Genomic DNA, 16,492 nt, shown 5'->3' with positions numbered 1-16,492 from the left:
AAACGTCCACGAGAAAAGAGAAAAGGACAGCAGCAAGGCAAGGTTATCACAAGGCTTAAAACCTTCAATTAAAGACACTGAAACTCTTAAATTGTCGAAGCTAATTAGCAGCATTACAGTGTTAGGCTGCACCTACATATACATCGTCAACCGTCATCATAAACAGTAGTATAGTATCCGTAGTAGCAGACTGCTAAGCAGGCAACAAAGGCTCTTTTGCAAAAGTGGAATTTTGCCATTTGTCAGTTTAGTTTCACTCGCAATATATAATTTGAAAATATAACAAGGAATACGATGAAAAAATAAATCCTCTCTGTGAATAAATGTCTCTTGTAACAGTACTTTGCATCTTGCTCTTCACTCAACCTCATTCATCAAGTTAATACAAAGATGGCCGATGGAGCTTACGTCGATGAGGTATGGATATTTTTAACCAGATTCCAGGCGTCTTTAATTATATATAAGGAAAGATTAAAAGTCTACAGCGCCATTGGTGAACCAGACCCAAATTGAGTTTGCATCTCTCAGGAAAAATGGGGGGCTCTTTGTCTTTCTGTTTCTCGAGTTACATTTCAACAGACCATAGCTTTACTTCCAGGTTGGCTTAGACCCTCTGGGGGTCGCTACCACCTCTCTGGATTGGGTGCTCTTGTCAGAAAAGCTGTTGGCCTTGCGGACCTCTTCCCGGAGTGTAGGTGGCGGAGGCGTACCGCTTCGATATGCGCTTCGACTGGTGGCCCTCACGCTCTGCACTCTCCGCACAGTGGCCCCCTGGGTTGGCTCGTCCCCTGGGGAAGCAGCATGCCTGCTGACGGCAGCGTTCAGCACAGGAGAGGGCATCCTGGTCGGTATTGCTGAGGCCGTTCGACCCAGGAGTGACGGGCTCCGCGAAGGGGTGGACGGGACGGACGTGGGTACTAGCTCCTTAATCTTTCTGGATGTGGAAGCTACGGTATTACGAGCAAAGCGAGGAACCCCCGAGGCGGTTTTGGGACCGAGGGCCTGTGAGCTGCTGGCCTCGGACGAGGCCCCGACCTGGGCTTGAGCCAGGGCCTCGGCCGCGGCCTGGGCCTGGGCGAGGGCCCTCATGGTGGAGCGACACATCTTCTCCTCTGGCGGAGCCTTGGGGATGTTCCTCAGGGGTTTGGCGCTGGGCTTGTGGAGAGAGGACTTCTTCGGGGTGTTATCCCGGGCCCATCTGGACAGGGTGCCGGCCAAGCTGGTTCCCCTCTGGGCCTTGGCCTCGTCGGGGGGCACGCTAGAGTGTCGCGGGGTCCGGGTGGTCTTCTCACTCCTCCCTCTGGCCGGGGTGCTCTGGTCACGGAGCGGACGCCGGGGCTCACTGCCGTCCTGGACCGACGGCCTCTCTGCTCGCTTGTTGCTCACCGACCTGTTGTGCCTGGTTAGGGGAACCACTTTACGCATGCCCTGGTTCTCACTGTTGGTCAGCGTCCTAACACCGAGACATCCGAGGCCCTTGACTGCTTTGGTAACCTTGCTCTTTGCCTGTGGTAGTTTTGTGGTGCCGGTTACAGATGCTACCTTCCCCGGTTTTTTCCCCTCTGCCGTGTCACAGCTGTCTGTGTCCCAGTCTTCTGTGGTAGCTGATGGCGTGACGGAGGACGCGTCAGTGGATTTTCGTGCCGAGAGCTCGTTGGTCGAGGTGGAGGCCGACTTCTCATTGGGAGAGAATGTGTTTTGCTTGATCTCCTGGCCGTTTTTCTTGTTTGGAGTTTTTAGGTCCAACCCTTCCCTCAATATCGGCAAGCTGTCTATCTCGGAATAATCCAATGCAACAGAGCAGTCGGCTTCGGTGCAGTCCAGAATGTTAAACATCGGCTTCTTATTGGACACAGAGGAGTCTAGTGGGAGGGGCGTATCGCAGGTGGTTGATGAAAGGCTGCTGTTGTCCTCTTCTTCTATGTCCTTGTGAAGCCAATCTCCAGACTGAGTTATCCCCGCTTTACCCAATTCCTTGGGATCTGTGTCGCTTTCTAAAATGTTACTAAGTGGAGTGATGTCCAAAACAAGGTTTATCGGAGAGGACCCTCTCTGCCCCTCCTCGTAAGTCCCAAAATCCCCCTGTTGGACAAAGTGTGTGTGATTGCTGTTGTTGTTCGGGCTAGCTAAGTCAAAGGTTTGAGGTCCTTGGACTAGCGTGTGTTTCTCAACACTTATGTTCATATGCCCTGTAATTGTTGGGTTGGGGAGTTGCGCTGGGCTTCGGAACATGTAACAGGAGCTGGGCAGAGCACTGCCCTCGGACACAGAGCGGTAATTATTGTTGTTGCAATAGGGGTCCTCATTAGCATTAAACCCTGGGGAAGAGAACCTGGCCAGGGGACTAATGGGCTCTGTTTCTGGACTCGGTGACAGCGCCGCGGGCTGTCTGTCCCGCCCCAGCTCGGGGCTGCTGTCCAGGTCGGAGAGGATCCAGGGAGCGGTCCTCCGCTGATGGGTGCGGCCCGCCCGAGGTAGGCTGTTGAACCTGGAGAAGTCGGTGGGAGCCCCGGGCTCGCCAAACAGCTCCAGGTACCCATGGAGCTCGCGGTCAGCTGCGGAGTTGACGGTGTGGCGGTGGCGACGGGCGCTGGCCGAGCGCGACATGGGGCTGCCCGGGCTCTGGGATCGCTGCTGGAAGAAGCCCAGCAGGCCTTCCTTGGTGAGCATCTCCACGTCATTCTCGCTGGAGCTCCGACCGAAGCCCCCCGCGCTCTGGTCGGCGCCGGTCCAGGCGAAGCGCTTCTCCTCCAGCTCCCTCAGCCGCCGATGCCTGGCCTCCTCCTTCAGTTCCCGGTCCTGGTTGTCCTGAGAGGGAGGGGAAGGGAGAGGAGATAGAAAACAAAAGAGAGGAATATAGAGGAAATAAGTGATATAAATGACTACAGCTAAATTAATACAAATTTGGTTTAAAGCTTGATTTTCTGAAACGTACTCTGTTGAAAACCTACCTTGACGGCTTTCTTGAACTTAATACAGAAATCTTGAAAGATGCGGAAGCCTTCATCCAGCTTAAAGGTTTCCTTGTCCTCGCAGAAGAAGTCGATCAAGGCGTTCCCTTCCTTGCGCAGATCTAGCCGGCGTCTTTTCAGGTCCTGAAGGGTCTGTCCCGAACTCTGAAACCCAAGGAATATTTCGGTTACCTAACGTTGCTATACCTCATTGACACATAAGTCCTCCTTATCATATTAAGAACAGCATAATGTGTGCAGAAAATGGTTGAAAGTAGATGTACACTCATCGCTGCCTCACCTGGAGGAAAGGCTCCAGCTGCAGATGGAGCTCCTGGTCCTCCTGCACCTTCTCCTCCAGGGTCTTGGTCCGGACGTAAAGGGAGGTGAACTCCGACTCAATGCTCTCCACTGAGATTCTGCCACAGTCAAACATCCACAACAACCTCGACGTCAACATTCAGCATTGTGTTGTGAGGGTGAACTGTGCCGGGTGTTTGTTATTCTCGTGTGTGGGTCCTATGTTGTGTTGCCCTGCGGCCGGTGCAGTGAACCGATAGGATAACCGATGCAGGTCACGAGACAACAACAGGCTACTGAGGTGACATACTGTACTGCTGCACCAGAATACCGTACATGAGAGAGAGGAGAGCGGCGGCGTGTACAACCCCCCCCCCCCCCTCACCCACCCCAGGGATAAAAACTAATCTAGGCTCTTGTTCAGGAGATGTATTATGCTATGCCGACACAAAAGCTGGAGGCTCACGGCACACATAGGCAGAGCGTCCTTGAACAATTTCTTAGGAGAGAATCGCAAGTTATGGCATCGTGGAAATATACAGCATTGCCGCCTTTTTGTTATTGTATGGGAATTTTACTGCATGTGAAAGATACGGTACCAAAAACAAAATGGTCGACCTGTAAAAACAAGATACAAATTTTGGAAAAATACTATAATTTGAAAGAAATGCAATGACACAATGCAAATTGAGGATCTAAGTGATGGTATACCTAGCAGCACTTTGGACATCTTGAAGTTTTTCTGGAAACTTGAGCAGCATCTCGTCTTTCTTCTTTGCCTCCTGAATAGGCAGAGTATACATTTTCAATACACACAGATGTATAGGAACCCAGGCAGACAGATATACAAACAGGTGGATAGAAATGCAGGCATACAGAGAGACAAGTAGCCGACGATTCAAACATGCACTTCTTGCAGGTTGTTTCGAAAATAGTTTTGGTGTCAGTACATCAGTTTATATCGGGACAAACCCCATTGTGAAAATCCCAAAAAATCGAGTGACTTTTTATGAGAAGTGTGAATGACTCTGACACATTCATTAATCTATGCATATACATAAATATCAACATCTGTAACTGTTTGTGGAAAACATTGGTTACCAGAGCAACAAAGTGCAGCAGGTTCATCCCGGGCTTGTTGGCCTTAGTGTCAGCCAGTGAGAGGAGAGACGAGAGCTTGAATCCCACAGCGTTTCCAGCGTATCCACCCTGGAGACCACCGGGAGGAGAACGTGAGCAACACAGCACAGAAAACCGTTGGCATGAGTACGTACGTTGAAAAATAACAGGGGGGAAAAGTGCACTGATGTGAAGGCTAGACTAATAGAAAGGAAGGGAGAATGTATGGTGAAGTGTTAACATTACTGTCACGGTATCTAAGACTTACAGCGTTCATGATGTTCCCAGCCTGGAGCACTAAGTGCAGGATTGCATGGAGCTCTTCGCAGTTCATTAGCTCTACAGCACAGGATCAATACAAACAAACACCACACAGTTACACACTGTTTAACGACCATTGGCTGTCAGCTATCCATCTTACTACCATGGCTTTCAGAAAGCTATCAGTCGTTTTTTAAAGTCATGTCAAGAATCAGGAAAAGGGAAGTTACTACCGAAGATTAACACAACGATATGAATGTATGCAAAAATCCACTATCAAATCCACTATCACTAGAGAATAGATTCACTGTTCTACGTATCATTCTATCATCATGCTCTGAGCCATCATCAGCCTTTTATATTTATTTAACCAACATCAGCTAATTAAAGAACAATGTTTAAAACCACAACACAGCTTTATATCACTGGACCGAGTTCGTAGTGAGGATCCAAAAATATCTAAGTCTTTCAATACCTATAATTTTCTGAAGGGGGCTACATACAACTGGTAAGTGAACCTTTTCACCACATATTGGGCTGTTAAGTTTGTTCACACTTTATATGATCAAAACCACCTTTATTTTAGGCACATACAAAACATCATGCTGTAAAACCGAACAGATGTATCTTTTATGCATTCTTAACACCTCGGCAGAGTATTTTGCTGTCTCACCTCAGGTAAGGTGTAGCGACGGTTTTCCACTGATGATGGCTCATATATCTAGGTCAGGCCTGCATGTGTGTGTGTGTGTGTGTGTGTCAGTTTGTGTGCACGTGCTTGTGCATGTGCGTCCAGCAGAAGCTTGCCATTACCTTTAGTGGCCACACGAATGACATCGATCTCACGGCTCATCACAGCACAGGAAGCAGAGAACTCTGCACAGAGCACCATCGCCTCGATCCGAACCTCGAACCTTTCAGAAGGAAAGCAGTAATATATGATAACAGTGTTTGAATCGTGCAGATCGATACACCTCTGAAATCTCTCTGTGATTATTCGACAGACATCGATGCACAACCTGTGGAAAAACAATCTGGTCCGAAATGCTTTTTTGAAATTCTATCTGAAAAGGGAGACGAGAGCCATGACATCATCACGTCCTCTCTGCCAGTTGGTGCAGAGGAAACAGATTAGGTCAGAAGGGAGGGGAGGAAAGGTAGTGAAGGAGTAGTATCACTATAAAGCCGTCCTTTGTGAGAGCAGGAAACATGATTGCACTAAATGTTCTGAACTGCATTACTGTGTTGTTGTTTTTTTATGGCTCGTTTGCATGTTCTGGGAAAACCCATCACTGCATAAATTTCAATGAATGAAGACAACATTAACGCGGTTGGCGTTTCCAGGCGATGTGGTCATGAGTTGAGACCGACAGTCTTGACCCTTGACCCTTAAGAATATTGAATATTGCTTGTGCTATCCTTGTTTGCGTATTCTACTGTGAGTACTGTACTATAGGGGTATACTATAGTACACCTAAGGCCATGGGGGACATCCTTACCGTGGTACCTGGATCAACAGGAACATAAAGGAATCAACAAGTGTCAGCTTGCTTGGGTCCCCCTTAAAGGACTGGAGCTTCTTGATCTATGGAAGGAAACAAAAAGGAGATCAGAGGCTGTGGACAAATGTGTACAATTATTGCTAAGTATGTATCAAACAAACATACGTATCACATAGGCACATGCACACACACTCGTGCACACACCTCCTCTGCATCAGGCAGCAGCTTGAGAAGGTCTTTTAGTAGCTCTGCTCCATAGATCTGGCCTTCTCCCTGTCGTATGTCTTCCACGATGGAATGGTTGGACCTAGAGAACATAGTGGAGGTAAAGTTGAGTTCCTAAACACATTTATCTATAATGTAGCTCTGCGCTATCATCTTATACCAATGTGGGTACATTGATTACTGTTAGCATCGAAACACATTTAGGTACAGTTTAGTTGCGGGTCAATATATGTAGGTCTCATTAAACCCTGAGTCACATTAGAACCCCAGGGTGATGAGAAAGACAACACTGTATACTCTAGGTCTATAGGGCTTGCACATCAGAATGCATCATGTGATTGTGTGTTGGGGATACTCCGCCATATTGAGAGGATTTAAAAGAGTTGTAGTTCTATAATATCCAAAATGAATGTGAATATACCGCAACCTGGGATTTTTTAAAAGTTTTTTTGCCAAATCTCGCAATGAATGTGGCAGTTTCAAGCACAGTGAGCAACAATTTTGCAGTTTCAATCACAATGCTTGTCCATAATGACAAATAGTCGATCAATTTATTACTTGGCAATTACCAAAACATTCACATCATAATAACTAACACTCTGACCCTCCTTTGCTTCCACGATGGAGGCTGTTATTGCGATTTGAAGTTGAGATGAACACAAATCCTTTATTAATCAATTAGCTAGCCACACAGTTTAGTAACACTTAAACTACTTTACACACACCACAAGTACAAAATAATGAAAGTTGAGTTCTAATGTAAACACTTTGAACTGAATGACGGCAGAAGTGAGGACTAGTATACTGGCAGTCCTCTCATACATTCGCGAATGAGTCAAATGGCATGGAAATGTTGCACAGAGCAATGCAAAACAAGCAGCCATGCAAATATGAGTGATTGTGCTGCAGTGAGAAACTTAGCACATCGAGCTAGCCACTCTGTGCTACGCATGGAACACAATGGAGAGCTTGGTTCTGCAACACAGAGTAAGAGTGTTTTTGTCTGCTAAGTATGTAGACCGTTTCCCTGGCCAGTCCTTTGAGATTAATGAGCTCTATCAAGCCTATTCGAAGTCTCAAAAATGTTGACCCCAATCCCCAAATAGTTTGACTATTTTTAAGGAACCACACAGACAACACTATTTCCTAGTTAATAAGGGACATCAAAGAAACTGGCCAGTCAACGTACCTTTTTATTCTCAATGTTAGACAGTTTGTTGTGGCCAAATGTAACAGTGGGTGTTGAATCTGTGTTTCAACCCAATGCATAAATAAGTTTGTGCCTCCGTCTCTCTGAGACCCATAAGTCAGATTCTTTCTGTAACTATAACTACTGTACTGAATGGTGTTCTCATTCAACCCGCTCACTACGGCACATCTGCTTGGCCATGTACTGAATACAAGGAGGGAGTGTGAGGTGGAACCTTCTTATCTAGGATTGATTAAATCCGAATTATTATTCTTATTACTATGTTCAAAACTGCAGACCTCATTATTTAGGCCTCAAAGTTTTGGTTGTTCTGAACTTTGGGCCCCTCTTCTTAAAACCTAATCCAGTTATACAAGCGCATTAGGTGTCACACGGGGCAGTTCACTATTTCCCCACATTGATCAATGGAACAGACTCGCACTCCGCTGGCTTTGTGTAAGCCAGTCACGTACAGAGCACTTACTTCTTAAACTGCTTCAGGAAAATTCCGACATTCATTCCTCTTTTAGCGTCCAGGATGTTGATCTGTAAAAATAAAACAAAATAAAGATTTAGAATGTCTATCAACGTTATATTATTCTAAGCAGTAACACAGGATAGTGTTGGGGGTAATGTGGTCGGCTCCATGCTGAAAAAGTACTAGATTTGATCTTAAGTAAGATACCTGAAAATGTCAACTTCATGCATAAACCTTGGTTAAATGTTTTGCCTACAAGCCTTTTGTGTGTAATGATGTACATTTAAAACCCCAAACTCAATTGACGTAGCCTTTAATCTCAATGGGTCACCCCCCCAACAGAAAATGAAACTCTACCCGGGCTTTCACCTAGGCTATATTATCCATTTTAAACAATGGCAATTGTTGGCTTGTGTTGTCTTCCTATTAATGGTGAGGGGACTTTAAGTTCCCCAACAGAATTCCTGGCAGATTAATTATAGCATTTAAACACAGCTGACTGAAACTCCAGTGCGAGATGGTGTGTGTGTGTGTGTGTGTGTGTGTGTGTGTGTGTGTGTGTGTGTGTGTGTGTGTGTGTGTGTGTGTGTGTGTGTGTTTTAAGTGTGGATGTGTTGAGTATGGATGTGCATGAGCGCATGGTGTGTGAGGCGATAAAAGAAGTGATGGCAAATCTGATATATTGTTAGCCTTATATGTCAAGTGGTAAGCAGTGAATAACATGCAATTATTCTGCACTAGGAATATGAACCACTTCTAACATGGCTCTCAATGAAACTTAACTTTTAACTTTGACGTGTAATAAATGAACCATATTCATTTCATAACTATTGCAGCCGAACGTGTGTGTGTGTGTGTGTGTGTGTGTGTGTGTGTGTGTGTGTGTGTGTGCGTGCGTGCGTGTGCATTTGACACCCTCATAGCGTGGCTTTTGTAACCGCTGAATATTCCCTAAAGGCTTGTTAAGCGTTTGACGATCTATAAACCTGACTCACGACCTGACTCACGAAGGTTGAGGTTAGTCTGAACCTGATTTAAGTCCCTCTTCTCTCTCTCTCTTGTGGGTATTGCCTTACACTTCATGCAGGTTGCTGCAAGCAAGCTTTTGTGTTTATTGTGTATGCAGACATTTTCAATGCGATAAAGGAAACGGGTCATTCAGCACCTTATATTTGTTACCTGGTATGCCCCAGCAGGAGGGAAAAACAAAAAGCTCCTCAAAATGTTCAGGTGCAAGTATGAATGATGTAATCTTGTATTCTTTCATTATATCCTCACATTACTCTCTAACACTCTGGGATCGTCGTAGTTTAAATGTAGTTTAAATGATGCTTCAAGACCTATATTTACCTCCTAATAGACAATGGTCTTTTATGGGTCACGTTTCAGAGATGGCTTGGTTGTGGAAAGCATTAAGAACCAGCTAAACTAATTATAATATATATATCTATACATATATATCTATGTGGGCATCCTTAAACAAAGCAAAATTAAAATATTGTTCCATTTAAATCCTAAAGACCCACTGTATTCAAAACTCGAAATTCTCTAAATATCACGTAAAACATTTTCGATTTTGGAACCCTTTATAACATTCCTTGTTATCTATTGAGTGTCGATTTTATAATGTAGAAGTTTGTTGCTTAGCCCTGAGCTTTGTGGTGAATATAATGGCTCTCCATGGACAACACAACAGCCAACCACTGCACCCTATTGTATCGACTCTCATCGAGCTCTGCAGGAGGACAACAAAAGATTCACACCATCCTTATCCTCACCCTCATCATCCTCCTAGCCATCTTACGGACACCACCCCCACACCAGCCTCAGCCTCCAGCTGAACCCCCTCACCTCATCCTTGCTGCTCTCCTTGAAGGAGCGGGTCCGTCCGACCCCCGCCTGCTGTTCCGAGGCCGGCGTCTTGTCCCGCCGGTGGGCCACGCCGCCCCCGCCGCCGCCCTCTTCGCGCTGTCCGAACAGCTCCTCCACGGAGCTCACGTCGATCTGGTACTGCTGCTGGCGCACGGCCATGGTCCAGATGTTGGGCTTGCCCCGCACCTTCTCCTCCGGGATAGTCTTCCAGAAGAAGCTCCGCACGCGACGCTTCTTCCGCACCCCGCCGTGGCCGCCGATGTCGGGCGGAGGTGGCGGTAGTGGGGGTGGTGGTGGCGGCGGCGGCGGCGGAGGAGGGGGCGGGGCCGGTGCATGAGGCGCTCCCAGGGGCGGGGGCTCTTGGGATTGGTCGCGAGGCGAGGGGGACTGGGGATGGGTCTGGGCCAAGGAGGAGACGGAGGACAGGGAGGCCAGGCCGGAGGAGCTGGAGGTGGAGGCGTCGTCGTCGGCGGTGCAGCTGAGGCTCTCGCTGCTGCTACCGCCGCCGCCGACTCCGCCCTCGGCGTCGTCGCTCGTGGACGGGAGACTCATGGCACGCATCACAGCGTTCGCCTGGAGGGCGAACGCGCCGTCCGGGAGGAGCAGGAGGCCTGCGGAAACTCAAGGCCGCGCGGCGACGCTGTCTCGTTCCAAAAAACCTCAACCAATCAGCTCTCTCTTCATTTATCTCTTTATCCCGTTATTCTGCGAAGCACGTCCAGACCAGAAGTGTCATATCACCAAAGAGATGTTTTTAGCGACGGTAGGGGTCAACGCCACCCCCACCCCTCCCCCCCCACTCCTGCCCAACCCCACCCCTCCACCCCTTCTCCTCCCTTGTTAGAAGACGGCAGGTGCCCCTTCATCTAGTTTACAGCGAGTGGAGCGTCGCCTTTGATGGTGTCCATCTCTATCACCGAGCTGGTCATCCATGGCGCTGCGGCGCCGTGCCTTTGAAGGAGCCCTCCTGGGGACGGGGGCAGGCCGGGGGGGGGAGCGCAGCGGTAATGGCCATGGAGCTGTGGGAGAGAACACACGGAGCAACACAGGTCCGGATTACACGGAGGTAGTCAAGCATGTCGCGCTGCGCAATCTGAAATTAGGGGACATTAAGGCGAGCAGCAGATGAAAAAGGAGGCCCTCCCGTTCAAAGGCGGGGTGACGTTAAGGGGGGAAATGAGAAAAAATCCTATTGTTTGTTTTCAGCGTCTTTGAAGTCACGCTCTGGGGTATAAAATGGTCAGTGACACTTAATAATGCCACTGCATTGCAGGCCCGATGAAGAGAATTGGTTTTAAAACGGTGTAGTTGTCATCGGTGTCCATGATGTATTGAGGCCGCAGTCCTTTAAAATGTTAGCGAATTGAATTCTTACTGGATGAAAAAACACCAATTAACCTATTAATAGCTGGCCTGGCCTTATAATGGGATTCTTATTCAAAAAAATCAAAATATCAAAGAGCCAATGGATGTTTTGCCATTTCCTATTTGTTACGTTTTTTTTCAATCTGGAAAATAATTGATAGGCGCCCTACAGACTACACACCAAGGTGACTAGAACAACAAAAACCATACAGTAGGAATCTGCCTCTTTGCATAAAGGCGCTCCATGAACGACTAGTTCCCTAAAAGCCACAAAAGTTGAAAGCGTGGGTTGAAATGACGATTTTTTCCCATTCAGGTAAAGACCCAAATCTAGGCTATTCAAAAAAGAAAAATGGTTACGTGAGCTTACGGCTTAGCCCTACAACTTAGCATGGGTCTTAGTGGAGGACATTTGCTGGAACTTTAGTCTACCCGATACCCATGGGTCTGCTTTACTAATTAATACTGCCGACGTCAGGGCCAGCTTCATGTTGCCGCCATGGCCAAAAACACACTCATCTTGTCCCGTCCCCAGCAGCGCACTGCATCATCTCTCATGTTTAATTCATATGGACGTGTGGGGTGGGACAGACTGACCCCACTCTGACTCACCTCCACCGGGCACCGGCCCACAGAGCTGTGACACCACGAATGAAGGGCACTATAGGCGAAAGGAAAAAGAGTACTGTTTGCTTTTGTGTGTGTGTGGGAGGGTTGTTTGTTTGTTGGGGGGGGGGGGGGGGGGGGGGTCCGTTACTTTGGTAATTATCGTTACCACTGCCTATGTGTGTGGTCATCTGTTATTTGAAAGGTGATTTTATAAGATATAGGATTTTCTCATCATTCTGAATCACTCACTGATTTACCAACCAACCAAGTAACGACCAACTAACTCATTTGCTAGTTTGCAAAAACCTATCGATACACTTTGTTTTCCATTGTAATGGTGTTTTAAATCAAAATGCTGGGACCACACTACAACTATTAGCTTTGGCATAAAGTGATGAGGGCGGGGAGAAGAGTGGAGGAGAGAACAACCCCGGAGCACAGTGTAACTCTATGAGGAGGCGCCCGAGGGGAGAGAGAGAGGGCCGGCCAACGGGGAAACCAATTCAACCCAATGTCCCGGGATGTCCACCTGTCAACCCTGAACGGACACGGATAGATTATCAGGGGGTCTCACTCCAATAGACCACCTGCTTCCGACCCCCAGGCATTAACCTGCGCTCATCAGTCCTCCTTTGTGACAAGGACTGCCACACCCAAAAGGATCATGCCCAGTAAGTGTCAGAGTGCCATGTATTGAAAAGGTTAAGGGTTGCCATGTTGGGGAAATGGCCTTGTAAAAAAACCCAAAGTTCAGTAAAAAGGGTGGGAAGGGAAATAAATACATCTAGGGGGGGGGGGGGGGGGGGGACAACAGCTTTGACCGAAACTGAATATTGAATGTTGCTCGTTTAGACTCTTAAACACTTAGATACATTTATATATTTATACATTTGTTTTATAAATGATGGCTAGCAACAGATGCCAAAAAAAATACAAAACAAATTACATAACACATTTACCCACATCTAACATGCTTATGTCTCTTCCTGTTTGGGCTGTAATCCCCTGTCACTAACTTCCAGTTCAATTTCCTGAGCGCTGGTTAACCCCCATAGAGCGCAGGTCTTTCACTCACGCTGCTAGGGCAAAGAACCTGTGTTCACAAGGGATTTAGCCATTCCTCATCAACCCTCATTTCCACGGAAACCCTTGTTAGCGAGGGCTAAAGTTGTTAAATAGCACTACGGTAGGGCCACAGTGGCAATCAGCTGCTGTCATCAGTGATGATGGATTATTTCTTGCCAAATACTTGAAGAAATGTGTTACATAATTGACTATACTTTAATATGCTGTGGCATAAAACCATCACTACAACTATAAGTATAAAATAAGGCTCCTCAATGAGTCAGATCCTCCGATCACCTATAGGTTTCTATAGACTAAAAAGCAATCAAGCTTGCTACACACAGAAATCTTTGCTTGGATGAGCCCATCCATAGTCTGTATAACTTTACCTAAGCCAACAAGGGAAGCTGTAAACCTTCAACCGTTTGAATGATACAGCTACAGCTAGTTCTTTTGTAAAAGTAAAAGAGATCTTTTCTGAAGAACTCACTGGCAACCATTCTACATTCAACCATTTAACAAACAGAGGATATTGACTTTGACAACTGCACTGTTAACACAGTTATAACTCTGTTGTGTTGAATGAATCACAGATTTGTTTTATAACCAAGAATCTGCAATTTGTCCAAAACAAAAACGGAACTTTAGGCTGTTAAAAATATGCCGGTGGCACTTTTCCATCTCCCTTTATAAGAAAGTTCCAAAATTAAACAAACTAAGTACCAATCACCAGTACCAGCAAGCCGAGATCTCACAAACTATTCCATGATTTGGATGAATGAGCCTGCATGAAGGATTAACATCAGCAAAATAACTCAACGGTTTCACAATTCTGCAAATCTGCTTTCAACACATGAACACGGTGTGTTTTTGCTTCAGAGAAGAAGAATGAGCATTGGGACATTTCAGTGCACTGTACAATAAAAAGCCCAACCCTTCAGTTTAGACTGTATTGGATCTTTTCAATCTCTGGTTGTCTCCTAATGACCACGTATGTATCTCTGTTTACTGAAGCGTTTAGCGGTGCATGGCTGTAATCATATACCAAACATTTGTTTTAGAAAACATTGGATTTGTAAGAGGCACAGCATACATATAATTATCTCTGGATATCACGAATGCCAGGCATAAGGCTAGGATCTGCAGTACAACATTATGATTATAAGATCTACTGTGTCGTGTTTGATCAAAATACCAATCAAGAGGAGAAAGTGGGCAATTACGCCCTTAGATTTTGTCTCTATGATTGATTGTAGTGATTGATTAGACCTCCGTTTAAAAACCTCCAATTTGTGGGTCACTGGTGGTAACCCTTCTAAGGACACTGGCTAGAGGTCACAGCGATGACTCATGTCTCATAGCCAGGTTGTAGGCCCTAATAGATGCTCTACCACCAGGACCTCTAACTTGGTGAAATATATATATATAATACACCAAGAAGGAAAGATTTGTGTGCCTCACACAGCAGCATACAATTGAGTGTTATGCTGCTGTGGTTTCCTTTGGGGTGCAATTATTTCATGAAACACTTGAGAATATAATAAACAAGAGAAGGGAAGATAAATCTCAGTTTTGAGCAGTGCAAGCTCAGACCTTTCGTCGTTTTTTCTATTTCAGAAATACAGTGTAACAGAAGAAATAAAGAATGACTTTAATAGCTACCATAATGAATGGGCCGCCGCACATATTGCAGCAGCGTGTGCGTTTTCAGTAGTCTGCTTCTCCACATAGTTGTAAATGATCCATGCCCTGTGAACTGGTTGTTTTTCTAATGCTTTTAACCAAGAGATTGACAAAAGAGTTAATTCATTCTCACTTGTCGGCTCAGCCAAGAGTTGATTTGAGCGGATCAATTGACTACATCAACAAGACACCTCAGCCACACAGATAGACGCAATGACATGAATGCAAATTAAATAAATCTAATTTATTCAATCAACGAAACTATGCATCCATCCTCCTAACTATTTATTTCATACCCATTCAAATCATATATACCTTCCTCAGGAAGAAAACGGTTACTTTTTTTGCTATAAATCTTCTACAGAAAGTAAGGATTAAGGAGTCAAAAAGCAACAAATAGCGAAAGACTCATTATTTTAGATACTAAATCTACGTTGAAATGTGTCAGACAGTTGAATTTATAGTGTCATGAAGCCCCTGAAATCAAACAAGCATCAGCTGGTCTTGCAGAGATGGGCGCCTGAGAGAGAGGGTGTAAGAGGGGATTCAGCCACACAGCCCAACAAAGCCTAGAATACTTTCCTGTTTGTTCTATTGTTCAGGCGTTCTCCGTGTCTAGCCTGCAGCAGAAAATGGGTTCTATTAAACATCTGGCAAGGCAATTCGATCCATAAACTGCCGAAAGCATCTTCTATTTTTTAGGGAGCTTGGTTTTAAATTTTGAAGTAGGCTTATGCATTGCTACTTTTAACAAGTTTGGTCATTCAATAATTTAGTACATATGAAAGCTTACAGATTATAGAACATGTACGCCAAATGGTGAACGGCTGTGCAGTATATGCAACAGAATCAAACACAGATTGAGGCAGGTGTTACGGGTTGCTATGAGACAACAGGTGGGAGACAAAGAGCGAATACAAACATGTTTTCATGGCAGTGGGGAGGGGACGACTAGGCCCAGGAGCATAGACAAATACAAACAGCAGTGAAAGTATAGCAGTTGTTACCTATGAACCACCGATCTTCGCAGCATCAGCCATCGCATACAGTCTTCCAATGCCCAGGTCTCTCACCCAAAGACTATAGATCCTAATAGACAACTTCCACTAAAAAACGATTCATAGGATTAGAAACCAAAGAAGATGATGCTGTTACTGAGTCCTAGCAGCAGTAGTAGTAGTAATAGTGGTAGCAGTAGTAAACAAAACTGAGACAGTCACAGACCGAGTTGACAACTATACGACACAGTGTCCCTCCTTGCTCCCACACCAATAAATCAAGTGTCCCAACTGTGCTCCTCGCAGTGCTGACGTCAGAGCAGTGAGTTTTCCATGTTGGTCCCGGCCACCACAGCAACCAGGGGGCTGGAAGCATCCCTCCCCCCTGACCTGACCCTTGGAGATACTTTTTTCTAGCCCTCGGGGTATTGTTCCCACCACACTTGAATGGGTCTCCCTCTAATTCATCTCAGCATGTGGAATGGCTCACAAAGGCCCGGAGAGCCAGGGTTTGGCTTTAGAACAAAACTAACTACCTAGACACTGTTACAAAGCCATACGTGTAAAACCAGGGGGCTGGCGGGGGTCTTCGGACTGGACCACTACTAACACTTTGGTGTCATGCTGAAACCAAAGTTGTAGTGGACACAAAAATGTATATCAATATTATTGTACTTCTATCATCACTAGTGACGATGGTGATGGCTATAATAGTGATACTATTAATATTGACAAGGGTAATAATAAGGTAATTGAGTAAAATAGTGTTAGAACTGTAACCTAACATGACTTGTCTGCTGCCACAATAATACTACCTGAAACAAATGCTATGCTATTGTCTTTCAGTGTCAATGGAATACGAATAGACTCTTAGA

The 16,492-nt window shown here is 45.8% G+C and overlaps 1 protein-coding gene across 1 annotated transcript in view; it reads right to left on the bottom strand.

Moving 5' to 3' along the window:
* Positions 1–10,449, bottom strand: part of fhdc1 (FH2 domain containing 1) — an 11,576-nt gene extending 1,127 nt beyond the window's left edge. The window contains exons 1-12 of the mRNA XM_056587251.1: positions 10,357–10,449; positions 9,877–10,296; positions 8,032–8,093; positions 6,338–6,440; positions 6,131–6,216; positions 5,445–5,545; positions 4,639–4,709; positions 4,353–4,460; positions 3,963–4,033; positions 3,253–3,370; positions 2,952–3,116; positions 1–2,808 (exon numbers count right to left, since the gene is read on the bottom strand). The exon at positions 1–2,808 is cut by the window's left edge and continues 1,127 nt beyond it. Of these exons, the coding sequence (XP_056443226.1) occupies positions 589–2,808; positions 2,952–3,116; positions 3,253–3,370; positions 3,963–4,033; positions 4,353–4,460; positions 4,639–4,709; positions 5,445–5,545; positions 6,131–6,216; positions 6,338–6,440; positions 8,032–8,093; positions 9,877–10,296; positions 10,357–10,449 (3,618 nt within the window). The 3' untranslated portion in view covers positions 1–588. The remainder of the gene's footprint in view (positions 2,809–2,951; positions 3,117–3,252; positions 3,371–3,962; positions 4,034–4,352; positions 4,461–4,638; positions 4,710–5,444; positions 5,546–6,130; positions 6,217–6,337; positions 6,441–8,031; positions 8,094–9,876; positions 10,297–10,356) is intronic.
* Between the last annotated feature and the right edge of the window lie 6,043 nt (positions 10,450–16,492).

The sequence above is a fragment of the Gadus chalcogrammus genome, chromosome 3, assembly GCF_026213295.1.
Source record: "Gadus chalcogrammus isolate NIFS_2021 chromosome 3, NIFS_Gcha_1.0, whole genome shotgun sequence".
In the NCBI taxonomy this organism is placed as follows: domain Eukaryota; kingdom Metazoa; phylum Chordata; class Actinopteri; order Gadiformes; family Gadidae; genus Gadus; species Gadus chalcogrammus.
The sequence above is the reverse complement of the archived record's forward strand: the minus strand, read 5'-3'. Positions and strand labels throughout refer to the sequence as shown.